Here is a 17,205-nt window from a genome sequence, read left to right on the forward strand (position 1 = left end):
GAATACAAAAATATTTTTAGGTGATTATACTTTTATTTTTTTTTAATTACTTTTGAATTCTTTTAATTTTAATTTAAAGATAAAATATTTTAGTCACAATTTTTTAGTTTCAATTGTTTAATTTTTTATATAGTGTATCATGTTATCAATATTCTATGATATCTAAAAATATTACCAACCAAATTTAAAATAAAATAAAAATAGCGTACAATTAATTAACATCATATATTAATTTGTATGGCGTCAAACCTAAAATATTGTTTAGGTTTGTCTAGTCTGATGAAAAGTTTCTATACATAGTCCTAGTTCTCATTTTAAACAAGGAATTATGCCAATGCTTTACTGCTTATTAGCCTCAAAAGTTAGAACATATCCCTATGCTAGCACAACTTCTTGAGCCACAGTGACTTGCTTCTCCAGCAGAGAAAACAAAATATGTGATTGCACCAAGGGTAATTTTGAAAAGAAAAATTACAAAATATTAGAAAGGGGAGTGTATAAGGAAAACGATCTTGGGTTATCGATTTACTTAATATTGATTATTGGGCCCAATTTTATTTTAGTTGTCTTTGGGCTTGGTTTTTTTTTATTGAAATATCCGGATTTGGTTTTTTATTTATTAGTGTTTGGAAAAGATTATATCTCCCATTTCAGTTATTTATAACTATTAATAAAGAGAATACATTTTTAAATAATTATTTGGTTTTTACTTTTTTTTTTAATTTTTTTATCTATTCAATTATGTAGTAAGATAATATATATATAGCCGTAACTGTTAGAGATACGAATTCCTCTAACTTTTTATAAGAAGAATAGTTTTAGATTATGTATTGAATAAATTCTTTCAGCAACACTTCTAACAAAAAAAAAAATAATTAAAATTAATTTCTCCTTAAATTAAAATTGTTATGTCACTTATTTAGCAGGTTAATTTGCATCGTTCATTTTTTATAAACTGGACCAAAATGAGTTGAGCCGATATCCTTGACCTATTTTGTCACTCATTAATATGATATCATAATAAGTTTTTTTTATTTTATTTGAGCCAATAAAGTGTGCAGTTTTACTTCTTAACGAGTTTTGTCAGTTGTCACCAATTTGAGTAACAGAATTAATTGTTTGTATAAGAATATTTAAATAAAAAATCCCAATTAAAATACTTCAATATACGTGCACCAATTACGTACCCTTTCAAAACCCTAGCATAGAGAGAGACAGAAACAAGGAAAGATGGGAAGACATTAGTAAGGCCAGATTTTTTTTTTGATCAGCCAATAAATATTTGTATTTATATATAGAGGTATAAGGAGTACCAAAAATCCATATACATAATATAAATAAAATGTTATAATACCCTTGATTAAAACTAATTTGAGTTTGTGGTCTTAAATTATATTTTAATCCGAGACTCCAAAAAATAAATAACAGTTTAGGTAATCCAGCACCACGAAGTACATAAATTTTCTAAGGGTGACCCATTAGCACTAATCAAGTACTTTTTTAAATAGTAAGGCCAGATGTGGCAAATAGTTAGACAAATGATGAACAGAGATACTTACTCCTCTGAACTAGAGAAGACAAAATCGATCCTCATCAACTGTTTACGTTCTAAGTTCATGGGGCAAGGGCCAGAAGTAGTAGTATATGCTAATATGCATGTAATGATTTTTGTTTTTGGTAGCATGTATGTAATGATTTGGCTAAAAGCATATGCACAAATAAAATTTATCATTGCGTTTCTATATATTTGTTCAATATATGGACAGCAACTTCATGATTTCTATATAATATATATTTTCCCATTTTCCAATCTATATTATGTTGTTTGGTGTTCCTTCTCAAGGCTTGCTTGAAACGACGTGATAAACAGTTGTAGATTACGATGGTTTAATTATCTCAGGCCAAGTGTCAAGAGAACAAACATTTTTATGACGATTTCATGCAGCGTATCTCGTTCAAATTTCATAAAGATATCAATATATATTTTGCTTTTCTTCATTCTTGGTATTTTATATTTTAATCATCTTTGGACACCTTGCACTTTCACGACAATGGTAACAGCTTTCACAGTAAAACACATCACATTTCCATTAGTGCATATGCACATACAGAGAGTTGCAATGATCACTTCCCGCACCTATCTCATAGTAGCACACTAACACAATTTATCAGTTTTTTTTTTCCTTTCTATAATATTATAGATACTTTTTCAGAATTTAGTATTTACAATGTATATATGTGAACGAAATTTATTAATATATAATTTGAAAATTAAAACCTAAATTTGGTCATACAAAAAATATTAATAATTTTACATTTTTATGCTTATTTTATTCTAACTAAAGAATTTTGCCAGCTAATTAATTTGATTGCAAGGACATTCCCCCTCCCTCCTCCCATGGTTTGAGTATAAGGACCTTTGAAGCTTAGGTATGCCAACAAATAACTAAGTTATCTCTTTAATAAATTATAAATAAAAAAGAAAGTAAGGAGCAAAAGGTGTGATAAATATATAGTTTTTTTATGAATTAATAATTAATCATCAATTTTCAGGTATCCATTAGATCCAATATTCGTTGTCATCCCTAGTTTTCTTTGTTTTTCTTTGATGTAAATGATCATTTCCTCCTTTTCTGGCATAGAATCGATCACATGTGGTTATGGCCAACTAATTGCTTTTGAATTGGAATAAGACAATATTTTATTGCAAAAAGAATATGATATTGATTGAAGAGAAAATTAGGCATGTTAAAAGATGGTCTTTGGTGAAGATGCATGATTGGAGTTCTGCTTTTGAAGCTTTGCTACACTTCCCGGGGACATGATGTGAATGCAGCCATGCAGAAGTGGGCGACTTCAGAGAATGTTTGATATGCAACATACATCTGTGTTATCAATACTCGAGCTATTCCGTACATCTACTACCATACTTCTATGATTTCAATTTTTAATTATTCTAATGCATTAATTTGTTTATTAAATATAAAATTTGAGTTCTATCATTGACTTAATATTGCGATTTTTTAAGGCTAACATTTGTAAAAGTAACTTAACCTGAAACCTTATATATATATATATATTACTTTTTAATCAAAGTTTAAAATAAGTTAATAAATTTATCTTTAGATGAGTAATGAATGTAAAAAATTTCATCATACTAAATTTAATATAAAATAGTACTCGATGCAGTTTCACTTTACTCAAATTTATAATTATTAATTAAATTAAATATCTTGATGTCAAATAATTCATGTATTTAGTTTAAGTAATTCAATATAAGAGATATTGTTTTATTTTTATAAAGGTCGATTTGGTAAAAATAATGTTATATCTCTTTATTAAAAATTTAAAAAAAATCATATATTTGGTTAATTTATTTATCAAATAAATTTAAATTATATCGAAACACACACTACTAGAAAAGTGTCATTTTCCTGCGAATTTTTCTGTAAAAAAAATATTCGCAGAAATTTTTTACGAATTTTTCTGCAAAAATATATTCACAGAAATTTTTTGCGAATTTTCTTGCAAAGAAATATTCGCAGAAATTTTTTGCGAATTTATTTGCGAAAAATAATTTACAGATATTTCTTACAAATTTTGCTACAATTTTAATAATCATAGAAAAAAATTTTCATGGTAAAAATTTGTAGAAACTATTGTAAGAATTTTATTTTGCTTCTTGTAGATTTTCTTGCAAAAATAAATTCGCAAGTAATGTTTACTAAATAGTAGAAAAATTTTGTAGGTAACTTTCCTGCGGATTTTCCTACAAATTTTAATCCGCAGGAAAAATAAAAAATATTTAAATTTATAAGTTTAATATTTTAAAAAAACTTCAAGTCCCACATCGATTGAAAATAAAACAATTAAAGAGTATATAAGTTGAGGCAATACTTATCCTACAAGTTGATTTGTATGGTTAAGTGTTAGGCTTATAATCTACAATCTTAGAATTTAAAAGATTATGTATCATATGTTGGAGGTATGGAAATAAATGCTTCGGATTTATTCATTGTGAGCATTTGAAAGTTGAAGAATTATTGATAGAATTTATAATAATTTCTTTAATTTTTTTTGTAAAAAATATTACTGCAAAATTTCTTGCGAAAAAATTCGCAAGAAACTTTCTTGCGAATTTTCCTATGAATTTTTTTTACAGAAAACTTTCTTACAAATATTTTTTGTAGGAAACTTTTCTGCGAATTTTTTTCACAAGAAATTTCGCAAGAAAATTTCTTGCGAATTTTAACATTTGCAAAAATATATTATCCACAAAGATATTACCTGCAAATAAAATTTTACAAAAAAATTTGTAGGAACAACGCGAATTTTTCATAAAAATTTACAGGAAAAGTCGCATGTAATAAGAGAAATTTTAGTAGTGAGAAGATTTTAATAAATTACGTGAACTGTTTTTTATCCTAAAATTAAGTATTTCTTATAACATTGAAACAAAGCTGGAACACGTGTCGTGGCCTTCTTTGATATGTTTCGATTTGTTAGTTAAATTATTAATTACATATATAGTTTAGCTTATATTAAAATTAATTTTTTTATACTTTTGTTGAGAGTATGTTATAAAAGAAACAACTATTTTTAAAATTTAAAATGTAATCAAGTACTAAAAGAATATAAATGAAGTGTAGATCAACCATAGCATCAAATCCTCCGGTAACTTCGTGGTTTGGAAATATTTTCTCATACCATCAAAGTATGATTCAAACATAGATCAAAATCAAGTTATTATAAAAATATAAATTATAGTATTTTACTACGATATATCTTTTTGGAAATAATTTATCATCATTATTATTTTATGATGGTACTTAATTATAATTTTCAGTTTTATACCATTACAATACTATGTTAATTTTTATAACATGGTTTAATGTAATTTCTAATTTTACAGCATTATTGTTTATTATCTTATTATATATAAAAATTATAATATTATATACTCTTTTCCGTATTTTATTTTTTGGATTAAGATTACAATACATAATGATGATATAAATATTTAAATTTATACACTAAATAGTACGGGAGAGATAAAAGTTCGCTGCATAGTGGTAAAGTTGAAACACTAAAAGTGACATCACTGAAGAAAGTTACATTTACATTATAAAAAATATCTGGGACCGGACTAGGTATGATGATATCTCGAAGTTTGAGTCTGGGACCCTCTGCGCGGAGGCACCACGAGGGTGGCTACCAAAATCCTCGTCCTTTTTCGTTTCTCCTTTGGTTTTCTGCTTTGTCCTTTTCTTTTAAAAAAGAAATTCACAATAAGATGACATGTTATTACGTCACACCCACACAAACACCAAGATGTCCATTTTGTTTCCTTGAGGCCCATGGATGACCATGTGGTTTCCGATTTCCATAAGAATGAGTTGGAACTTGGACTCTCTCATTACAATGCTTAAAATGAATTAAGAATATTAAACCACCGATGGTTGAGAAGCTGAGATGTTTTTCATCTCCTTCACACCGAGTGTCGATTGCAAGGGGTTGGTTGGGTCGTTTTCATCTTTAATATTTATTATGTTGGACCAATATACTATGTTAGGAACGAGTTTTGATTGCATGCTACACATAAAATGGTAGTAAGAATGGTATAATACGAATATGAATTGCAATTTTAGAATATCGATGGAGTCCAAATACAAAGAATTGGCGCGAAAGAATTGCTTTTGACCGAGACCATGGACAATTACATTTACGAAACATCAGAGTGAAAAAGAAGCAAGAAAAAGTAAAAATTTGGAGGAGGGAGCAAAGTGAATGATAATAAAAGTAGTCTACAAAGTGAGATTTGGAAGAGAAGCGACCAATTAATGCGTGATGTATCGATGTTCGCGACAAGACAAAAACAGTGGAGTAAGTCGCGATCTACGACTCTCAATGCACATGGAGAAGGTAGTGGCCACTGGCCAAGGCACTCAGCATGCGATCACTGAAGGATTCCAAAAGTAGGGTTTTGTTTTCAGGAGGGAGGATCAACATTCTAGACTTTATATATCTTTTATACCATAGTTGGTAACATATATTTCAAATTTGTACTCTTTAATTAAAGTACTAGAGTTTGATTTTTCTCTTTAAGTATGGAGTACTTGAAATTAAAAATATCATTTTATCTCTATACTATTTAATATGGGATATGATATACGGGTTATGCTCTCATGCATAATTCTTGAGATTATTTCCTCAATTAGAATATTTAATTTGGCGTATATTTTGTTGGTTTTAATTCTTCTTTATTGCAGAATATTGTCAAATCATATCAAAGATATGAGAGAGATAATTTAGCCTGTATACTTGTATATAATTACCTATTGATCAATAGAATGGGAGACGATTCTTTTCCATAACTTTGTTATGGTATCAGAGCGTATAAAGTCTCGGTGAGAACGTGTGACAAAACTCTTCTCATGGATAAAGCTGAGATCGAGAAGAAGACCGAATTGGTGAAAAAGATACCTTCACCGTATGACTTGCATGCAAAAGATAATTCAGGAAATTTGAATGGAGGTTTTCGAGCAAATGCAATGCAAGTGAATGGAGAAACCAATGGGACTAATGAAAATGCATTGAGTGGACTAAGATCTGAACAATGGAAAACTCTAAAGGATTTGTTGAACAATCACAAAGGAACCACAAGTGACAAAATGACAGGTAAACATAGTGAGTGGATCATAGACACAGGGGCCTCTAGCCACATGACAGGAAACTTGAGCTTATTATGTGGGCTGAGAGACGTGATTGGGTGTCCAGTGAGACTTCCAGATGGAAAACAACTGATGACAAACAAAGAAGGGACAGTGACACTTGATGGAGGATTGAAAGTAGAAAATGTGCTTTATGTGCCAACATTGAGTTGCAACCTGTTGTCTATTTCTCAATTGACAAATGAAACAAATTGTGTTGTCTATTTCACTAAAAACTTATGTGTTATGCAGGATTGCACTTCGAAGATGCTGATTGGAGTGGGTGAACAACGAGATGGACTTTACTTCTTTAAAGGAATCCGAAGTGAGAAAGCACACAAAGCTAATGGAACTTGCGAACTTAATCTGTGGCATCAACGCATGGGGCACCCTTCTTTCAAGGTCACTAAATTAGCTTCCAACATGAGATGTGATAACAGTATTTTAAAGAACAAACCATGTGATGTATGTTTACGGGCTAAGCAAACTAGAGATGTCTTTCCATTAAGTACAAATAATGCTAGTGATAGTTTTGAATTAATACACTGTGATTTGTGGGGGCCCTATAAAACCCCCTCTTCTTGTGGTGCTTCATATTTTTTGACAATAATGGATGATTTTTCTCGTGCTATTTGGATTTATTTGATTTCTGATAAAAGAGAAGTGTCACGTACATTGCTGAATTTCTTTGCATTAATAGAAAGACAATTTGGTAAACAGATTAAAGTGCTACGTAGCGATAATGGTACTGAATTTACATGTTTGAGAAAATAGGTTCATGGAGTCGCCACCTTTTAAAAGTCTCATTAATTAAAGAATGCCCGGACACCAGACTAATCCTTAATTAATGGTTTTTGAAAATAGGTTCATGGAGTCGCCACCAATATTTTACTCAAAACATTGGAAAAAGAAAAGGTTTTTTTGAAAATCCAACTGTGGCCTTGATAACCAGAATTGGGTTCGGGGGTCGGTTACGTGTAGGGAAGGTATTAAGCACCCCTACAACGCCCTCACTTGGTACCCTATGATGAAGTTAACATTATAAGAATTAATAAATTAAATATTGAATCTCCTTTATTAATACTTATTTATATGCTTAAAATATAAATCATGCTTAAAATATAAATTAAGCGATTAACCCTAAAATATCTACATTATGACGTTTATTATAAAAAAAGAGATAAAGATAAGAAATAAAAGGAAGAGAATAAGATTAGCTGAAATACCTCTTGAACAAGCTTTATTGAATCTTCAAATATGGAAAAGGTGCTTTGTGGCGACCTTTCACACTACAGTATGCCTCACAAATCTCAAGAAATACAATAGGAGGGAGAAAGAATATAGAGATGCGACACAAATCTCAAAAAATATAATAGAAGGGAGAGAGATAGAGAATTTTCGTGCTCAAAGGAGTCTTATTCGAAATTTCTCTGGCCGCCAGGAGAACGGTGCCCAAGACTTCAATTTATAGGGATCAACAGTGGGCCAGAACGGCCTGTTCCAGTTTCGGAACGGCCCGTTCTGGCCCAATTATTATGTGTAAATTTCGTACCCTGGAACGGCCCGTTCTGAAAACGGAACGACCCGTTCCAGAGTAGAAAGTAACACAAATTTTCCTTTTCCAGAACGGCCCGTTCCAGATTTGCCTTGTTTGGAACGACCCGTTCTGTTATTGGAACGGCCCGTTCCACCCAAAATATTTAGTTGATTTCAGTTACGTTGGAACGGCCCGTTCTTATATTGGAACGGCCCGTTCCGGGATTGAGAACGGCCCGTTCCGGGCTACTGAAACCACCTTATTTGGCCTTTAAGCCTTCTAATGTCTTGTCTTATTGTTTGCCTACTTCGGAAGCCCCTACCCTTCGTAATGGAGGTCCATTTCTTTGTTTGTGTGCCCCCCGGACGAAATTGGGTGTCTACACTTGTTATAGCTAAAAAATTTACTACAAAACTTGTAGAGAAGACTCTATATGAGCTAAATAACTAGCTAGTTACATGAACCAAACCCATACCCCAATAAACAAAAAATCAATTTCAAGTACACTCAACAACTTTGTTAAGTTTATTCTTGCCCAACTTAATTATTTTCTCCTAAGATGCACCTCCTTAGCTAATATTCTATTACTCAATCTAAATTAGTAATTTTTAATTGTAAGCAATAAATAAGATTAAAATATAAAATCATGTTACTTTTTTCTTATATAATAATTATGTATCATTAATTAAATTTTAATTTTTATTGAAACACTGTCAATTTCATAATCCTGTTATTTGATTTGACAGTCATTGTTGAGAATTTTGGGGTCGTGATACCCTAAGAACAAGTTATCTTTAAAGGGTTGAACCAAAGATAAAATGAAGTCATCTCAAGAAGGTATAAAAGGAACTTTTTCAAAAAGAGATTCATAATTCAAGTTTTTCAAAATTATTGAGAGATTTTTCAAAATTATTGAGAGAGGCTAGTGAGAGAAAACTCCTTCCTTCTCCTTTCCTACTTCCTTTTCCTCGGTTGATCCTAGTTAGTGTGGTGAAGATCAAGCTTCCAAGACTGGAACTTTGAGTAGACGATCTACGGAGTCATCTTCTTTCCCTTCTCTTCTTGTGGATTGATTCTTTGAGAGGTAAAAGAAGTTATGATTTCAAAAATTTTGTGTATAAATTGGATTGTAATGCTGAAATGAGTTGATTTTGGGTTGTTAAGAAATATTGGTTGATGAAAATGATGCAATTGAGAGGGTTTGTAGCTTTGAAGTGGGATATGAGAAATGAGTTGATTAATTCTTAGGTTATTCTAGTTGCCCGTTGTTTTTTATGGTGGAATTGTGTTGTATATGTTGTATATATAATTTTTATTGCATTGCATGTTGTTTGGATTGCTGATTTTTAGGAGGTTGCACAAAATCGGATTCTACACAAGTGCAAAACCTGATTTTGTGTTAGGCGCGCCTTCAGGGTGCTAAACGTGACTCCAAAAAGAGGTCTTTATCTTACTCATGTCAGACATAAGATTAGTGGTATTTGACGTGAGGAGAGAGACTCGTCTTGAGTTGGAATCACGTCGAACATGGGTTGAACAATGTTAGACGTGAAGATAGAGACTGATCATCTATGTCAATATTCACATCGAGGGCTAGTGTGTGTGATGTTAGGCGTAAGTCAAACAAGGAGCTCTTTACCTAATCTGGGTTAGGCGTGGGTGTTGTCACGCCAAGTGTGAGAGTGTGGGACACTCTCTACTTCAATAACTTCTAGTGCGAGTGGTGTAACATCGAGCATAGACGAGATAGAAAGTTCCCTGTCTCAATGGCACTGATGCGAGTTGTACGATGAAAAATTGTTACTTAAAGTTGTTTTTACAATTGATTGATTGTGAATAAGTTGTATGGATGATGATGTAAGATGATATATATGTGTTAATTAATATGTAGTAAGTTGAACATGTTGTAAAGTTGTGTATTATTTTAAGTTGTCCAAGACATTGTAATTGTTGATTTATGAAAGTTGCTCGTGTTGTAATAAAGATGTACGATGTTTAAGCTGATAAGTTGTTCAAGCTGATAAGTTGTATGTTGAATATATGTTGATAAAGTTGTTAAGTTGATAAGCTGTTAAGTTGATAAGCTAAAGATATGTGGGTTAAATACATGTCTTGGCTATGATACATAAAAACTAAAAGGGAGTAATATGTCTTAGAAATTAGAATATCCCATTGTGCAGATATACGTTGCGATGCTCTAAGAGCTTGATTAAAACCCTTTAGTTGGTAAGTTAGCCTCTAAATGAGTAACCTATTTTTTAGTTGTTCCCTCCAAGTTTTATGTGGTATTCGTGTGTGGAAAAAGTCACATGTATATAAAGCGGCTAATTGGGTAAACTACGAAGTTAGGGGCTTAATCCCTAACCTAATATTGAAGGGTGGTCAATGAATTAATCCCATAGGAAGTTTAGTGTTGCAAGCTAATGCCATGATAGACTTATACCTAAATTATTCTACCTTGACATAGTACCATATTTCCTAATTTAAATGGTGATACTTGAAAAAATAATCTAGCTTATGTTAATCATTGTTTTTGGTCTTAGCATCAATCATTATTTCCAATTTTATATCAGTGAATGTGGTTTAGTAGGGTCTATCCACTTAAACTGTTTGTCCTATATATGTTGTAGAAGATCTTTATAGTTGATATGCATGATGATGCATCATATGCGATTTATATGTTGACGTGTTGAATGTGTCGTGAGTTGTTTAAGTTGTTGTGTTGATGATGTTATTCTATTGTAAGTTGAAATATTTTACTATGGTGATGTTGTTTATAAGTTATTATGTTGAATTCTTTTCACAAGTTTACCTGTGTTTTTTTGTGACTGAAACTGTAAATGATCATATATACTTGATATGGGAACAATACAGAATTAGTAGGATGACTTATGTTGTTGGCGGGTAGTCACGCTAAAGGTGACTAGATTTTGTTGATGATTACTATGATGTAATGTCTTGTATAGACACTAGTGCAAAAATTGGATTTAAAATCGGAGTTTTAAGATCGGTTATAAGGTAACCGATCTTAAAAGTGACGTGGTGATAATTTTGTAAATAACATGAACACTTTTAAGATCGGTTGAAATTTAACCGATCTTAAAAGTACTTTTAAAATCGGTTATAAAAGAACCGATCTTAAAAGTGGCACTTTTAAGATTGGTTACAAAATAACCGATCTTAAAAGTGACACTTTTAAGATCGGATATAATATAACCGATCTTAAAAGTGACACTTTTAAGATCGGATATAATATAACCGATTTTAAAAGTACTTTTAAGATCGGTTATTTTGTAACCGATCTTAAAAGTGCCACTTTTAAGATCGATTATTTTATAACCGATTTTAAAAGTACTACTTTTAAAATCAGTTATTTCAAAACCGATTTTGTATTCTGAAATAACCGATTTTAAAAATATCGTCAGAAATCTTTTATATTCCCCTCCATTGTCATTCTTTTCAATCTTTCCCTGAAGCTTTCATTTTCTAAAATCTTCAATAAGGTAAATTTCGTTGTCGTTTTCGTCTTCTTCTTCTGTTTCTTTTTGTTTTTTCATGATTTCTCGTCTCTGTGTTGTAGGTCCAGTTTGGGTTCGAAACTGGAACGGCCCGTTTTGCAAGGAAAACGGGGCGTTCTCCAAAGAGAACGGGACGTGCTCCAGGGAGAACGTGCCGTTCTCCAAGTTACCTTTTAGGCATTTTGATCAGACTAAAACGGCCCGTTCCGGTTTTGGAACGACCCGTTCCAGTTTATTTTTTTCCCACATCCGGACTTTTAAGATTGGATATAAAACAACCGATTTTAAAAGTCTAACTTTTAAAATCGGCTCTTTCAAGATTGGTTAAAGAACCAATTTTAAAAGTTAAAAATAACTGATTTTAAAAGTCATTTTTCCACTAGTGAGATGTCGATCGATACTTAGATTTATTTTATTCTTAGTATTATATCTTGTATATAACATGTATGTACAAGATACTAGTTACTGATTATATTATAAACTTTAATTCTAATATATGTTGTTTAATTTTCGTTGTGTTTTAAGTTGTTTAATAGTAAGTGTAATGACGTTAAGTCGTTACACTTATCATTGAAATATACTCAAAAATTACAATTATGCATGTTTGTAGAAATATTTTGTCACAAATAATCTTTATACATGTATAGTGTAAGACTCGAATAATTTATAAATATAATTATGAAAAAAACAGAAAATTTTTAATTTGATTATCTAAAATTGCATGTGCTATCACATTAATCTTTCGAATATTTTGATGATTAGATTCGTCTTTTAAATATTAGTTTTGTCACCGCCGCTATACTCGTTTACATCTTCTTATACCAAATTAATCCTTCAAAGATTAAGGTTGGTTGTCATATATATTATAACATTTACAAAAGTTAATTATTATTTTCAAGCCGTTTTTTTTTTTTTTTCGTTCCTGGAGTATCTACCACTGATAGTGGTAATTAATCTCCTCGCTACGTTGGAGGCACCTCAAAGGATGGGATAGTTGACCCCAAAATTTAAGCAACTGCATGACCTTGCTTAAAGGTGGATCAACCCCTACCATTAAACCACACGCTTGAGGATTATTTTCAAGCCGATTATACATATACTTTATTTATATATCATTCATTATTAATTATCTTAGATGCGAAGAGAAAATTAATAGAAATAAAAAAGAGAGAATGAAAAATATTTATTTTTTTCTTTTATTGTTTAGATATATGAAGGTAGAAAGAAAATAAACAAAATGTTCATTTTCTTTTTATTATTTAATTAAAATAAAAGTAAGGAAAATGTGTACTGAATTTATATAATGAAGGTACGTAGTGTAGCTTTTTATATCTTCATAACATAATGGTGCAGATAAATACATTTATTATTTATAAAGAATCTTTCCTTTTTCTCCTTTCTACATAAAAAGGAAACTCTTTACGTAACTCTTTATCATTTTTTTTCCTCTCCCATACTGTCTTTCCGCAAGGATATATACTTTTCTCATCCTTTTAATATTTCTTAATTCAGTTTTGCTCCTTGCATTCTTTTCACAAACAAGACAAATGGGGGTCTTCACTACTATAGTAAATAGTTTTGAAACTCTGTATTGATTTACTAATAGTGAGAGAAATGCAATCATATTACTCCAATTATTATTGATTTTTGAGCTGTTTGTACAAGTGAGATTACAGGGACCCGTGTGTTATAATGATAACTGAGCAGGATGTGCCGATTTTTTAGGTTTCCAAGTTGGCCTCCTACGAGGCTTCATGCCCAATCCTTTATTCGATATCTGTTTGTAATAATTTTGTCGAACTAGTTTTTTAAATCATACTCTACTTTTTATCTGATCGAAATCCCACCTCTTTAACATTTAATTATAATTATTATGTCAAGAATTGGATTCCTGCACCACTTTAAACTGCATGCGAATGCAGTGGTGAATTATCCCAATAGTATTACGCTTTTTTTTTTTTATATAAAATAAAATAAAAAAATCTATAGTACCATTGTAAAGCTAACGGGCTGATCCATTATGATGTTAGATTACAACACATGAAATTCTTTGTGTAAAATTAAATTACATTTCCATGCGTGATCATAAATTTTATCTTGGAAGTTGGAACATATATATGTTAACCTAACCTCACCAGATACATATAAAAGAAAAATGAATTCGTTTCTTAGATTATTAAGATCCATATTAAAATTTAAAACAATTCTTATACGTTTTTAATCTGATGTTTTATAAATTTTAAGAAGGGTAAACCCTAAACCCTAAAATAATAATTATAGAAATTTCCGGGACATAATTAAAAAATTGAATGATAATATTACTTTAAATCACTGTTCTCCGTGGGGGGAAAAAAGAACGTCACCACTAACTGCCGGTCCCATTATAATGGACCGAGCTACTGCTATCATCGTGATCGTGATTTAGTTGATTCATCTACCACATTAATTAATTAAATATATATGTATATTAAAGTAATTAAAAAAAAAAGTGAGCATGCAAGTATTTAAGGGACCTAGCACTCACAACACCTTTCAGAATCCAAACATAGATAGAGACAGTGAGTGAGAAATAGAGAAGATGGGAAGAAAGGCCAATTGTGCCAATCACGATGTTGTGAACAGAGGTCCTTGGTCTGCTGAAGAAGACAAAATTCTTATGAACTACGTTCAAGTCCATGGCGAAGGAAAATGGAGAGAGCTTTCCAAAAGAGCTGGTATATATATATATATATATATATATATATATATATATATATATATATATATATATATATATATTATGATGCAATGCAAAATTATTTGTCTAGCTAGAAAAACAATTAATAAAGCTTTTCATTTTGTTTCCACTGCATGTTTCAAAGTTCAAACCGCTTCATCATTAATTAGGTTATTCTATTTCCATTTTTCATTCCTTTTGTGGTTGGTGCTCTTCGTGAACGTAGGCTTGAAAAGATGTGGGAAGAGTTGCAGACTGCGATGGTTGAATTATCTTAAACCAGATATCAAGAGAGGAAACATTTCTTCGGATGAAGAAGATCTTATTATCAGACTACATAAGCTCTTAGGAAATAGGTAATATCTATTTTTATTTGCATTTGCTTGATTTTTTTCTTTCTTTTCTTTGCTAGTCACGTAAAGAATAAAATATTAAGAAAAAAGTTAATAGTTGTTCCATTATAATTTTTAATCATTCTATATACAGTAAAACTATAATTTTGGTTCCTAAACAACTTTTTGTAGTGATTTATCACCCTCAAAGCTTAATTTTTAAGCATACATAAAAACTAAAACTTACATGTTTTTTTTTTCTCCCTCAGATGGTCTCTGATAGCGGGACGTTTACCAGGGCGAACAGACAATGAAATTAAGAACTATTGGAATACTTATTTGAGAAAGAAGGTGGAGCAGAATCATAATCCTCACAAAATTCGTGACCATGATGAATCTCCGGGGTGCTCAAAAACCTCCTTGGGAGATCTTGATCCTGCAAAATCCTCACACCCAATGATGATTAAACCTAAATCAATGAGATGTACCAAGGTTATGATGCCAACTCGAGAAGTCAACGATTCAGTCAACGCAATGAATTTGATCACAACGAGCTGGGACAATCAGAACCCTTCTACGTCCATGCCACAAGACCATGTGCATAATCATTGCTTAACGGATGTTCTCCAAGACTTCGACATCAATGACGTGTTAATGTCGTATGAAGATGATGATTGTCGTTTTAATGGATATGCTTGTGTGGAAGTACCCCAACATATTTTTGAAGATGAAACTTGGAGGCTTGATGATTCCATGGGTGATCATGGAGCATGGTATGAGAATTGGAAGGTTGATACCTATTTTCCACAAGAACAAGACATGGGTTTTTATTCATTTTAAGAGGTGGACAACATTTAGGTAATATATTACTTTGAGTGTTTTTAGCACTGTTCTTCAATAAAATTAGAATTTCATTTTAGCATCATGTGCAATAAAGGTTAGCATCAAAAGTTGGTACTAAATAGAAATTCTAATTTTGAATCAAGAACAGTTGTGAAAGCCCTTAAAGTATTAATTATACCTAAATACTCTCTTTGAAAAGATTGAACCTACAATGAAATGGTTGAGGATGCTAAATCAAAACAATCTAATAATAATAATTATTATTATTGTTGAAGTTGATAAAGTTTTGATGGTTCTGTCACGTTTGGTGTGACTAGTGTGATTTTTACAAAGGAATATATATTGTATGAGATGTTTTGTTTATAGGGAGAATTATGCTACCAAGGTTATATTGCTATTCCGGTTATTCCCTGAATTATGAAAACTACCGAGTGTTACTCTAGTAAGCCTTATAATATAAGGAGTTACGAAACTTATAATGGAGTATTGTAAAGTTATGATGAATATTCATCTGTGCTTGAAGTCTGAGGGTGAAAAGCAATTAAAAAAATAGTTTTTTTATGATTAATTAAACACTGTAAATAAAAAAGATGTGTAGAATAGGTAAATAAAGGAACTTCGCAGGTTAAGATAACAAATTATTTTTTATATAGTTCTTAGAACGTGAAAAATATATTTAAAGAGGAAGTAAATATTTGTCATGACAAAAGTAGGAGAAAAAGATCAGCCTTAAAGTAGTAGTACTAATCATTAAGTATGTCTCGATGAATGTAGTCCTTGCCTAACAAAAGTTGAATATTTTATTTTTGAAGGTAAGTTGAATTATTAGTTTAAACATTATGATGTTAACAATATTGTGTACCATATTAATGATGATGTACATTAATTTTTTTATGGGTACCAACATTTATCTCTTTTATTTTCATTAAATATTAAAATGAGCCTAATAAACTGTTTTCATCATTATATGCCATTTATTTGTACTGTTAATTTGTTGCTAATGCAGAAGAATAATAGTAAAGACCGAAGACTAAATATAACACTCGCGTTCCTTTAATTTACGTAAATATGAAATATATATATATATTGTTTAACATGAAATATAAGAAATTTATAAAATTATGAAATTAAAAAACATGTAACATAGTAATAAAGAATTTAAATTTAGATAATAATAAGAACAACTAGAATTTGATTTCATTAATCTTTTTTATGTTAATCTTTCCCAAATTTCATTCAATATTAGAAATTATACAATTAATTCAATAGCTCTCAAATAAATTAAAATTCTAATTTTTTATGCAAGAAATTCTAAATTGTTTTTAAAAAATTTAATTCTTTGATAATTTTTGTTAAACAAACTATATTAAAATCAAGGTCTTAAAAATTTGCTGATACAACTTACCCATATTCCTAAGCATGAGTGTAATTATCAATGTTATTTTACCTAGATCGTAATTTTAGAAGGATTTTTTTAACCTCTATTAAAATTATAAAATCATACATTGAGCAAAGCAAATATTAAGTATAAAGTAAAAATAATTAAACG

At 30.5% G+C, this 17,205-nt stretch overlaps 1 protein-coding gene and 1 long non-coding RNA gene across 2 annotated transcripts; both read left to right on the top strand.

Annotated features, from left to right (window-relative positions):
• Window positions 1-6,316: 6,316 nt before the first annotated feature.
• Window positions 6,317-7,342, top strand: LOC145949458 (uncharacterized). Its single transcript, XR_014427659.1, has 2 exons — window positions 6,317-6,678; window positions 6,963-7,342. It is a non-coding gene; the product is annotated as an uncharacterized LOC145949458 (long non-coding RNA).
• A 6,934-nt stretch (window positions 7,343-14,276) lies between these two features.
• Window positions 14,277-16,281, top strand: LOC109810618 (transcription factor MYB1-like). Its single transcript, XM_020374128.3, has 3 exons — window positions 14,277-14,479; window positions 14,708-14,837; window positions 15,083-16,281. Exons 1-3 carry the CDS (start codon window positions 14,344-14,346, stop codon window positions 15,651-15,653), a joined length of 837 nt encoding a protein of 278 aa, XP_020229717.1. The 5' UTR covers window positions 14,277-14,343; the 3' UTR covers window positions 15,654-16,281.
• Window positions 16,282-17,205: the final 924 nt, after the last annotated feature.

The sequence above is a fragment of the Cajanus cajan genome, chromosome 7 (genome assembly GCF_000230855.2).
Source record: "Cajanus cajan strain Asha chromosome 7, NIPB_CcT2T_4, whole genome shotgun sequence".
Taxonomy (NCBI): Eukaryota; Viridiplantae; Streptophyta; class Magnoliopsida; order Fabales; family Fabaceae; genus Cajanus; species Cajanus cajan.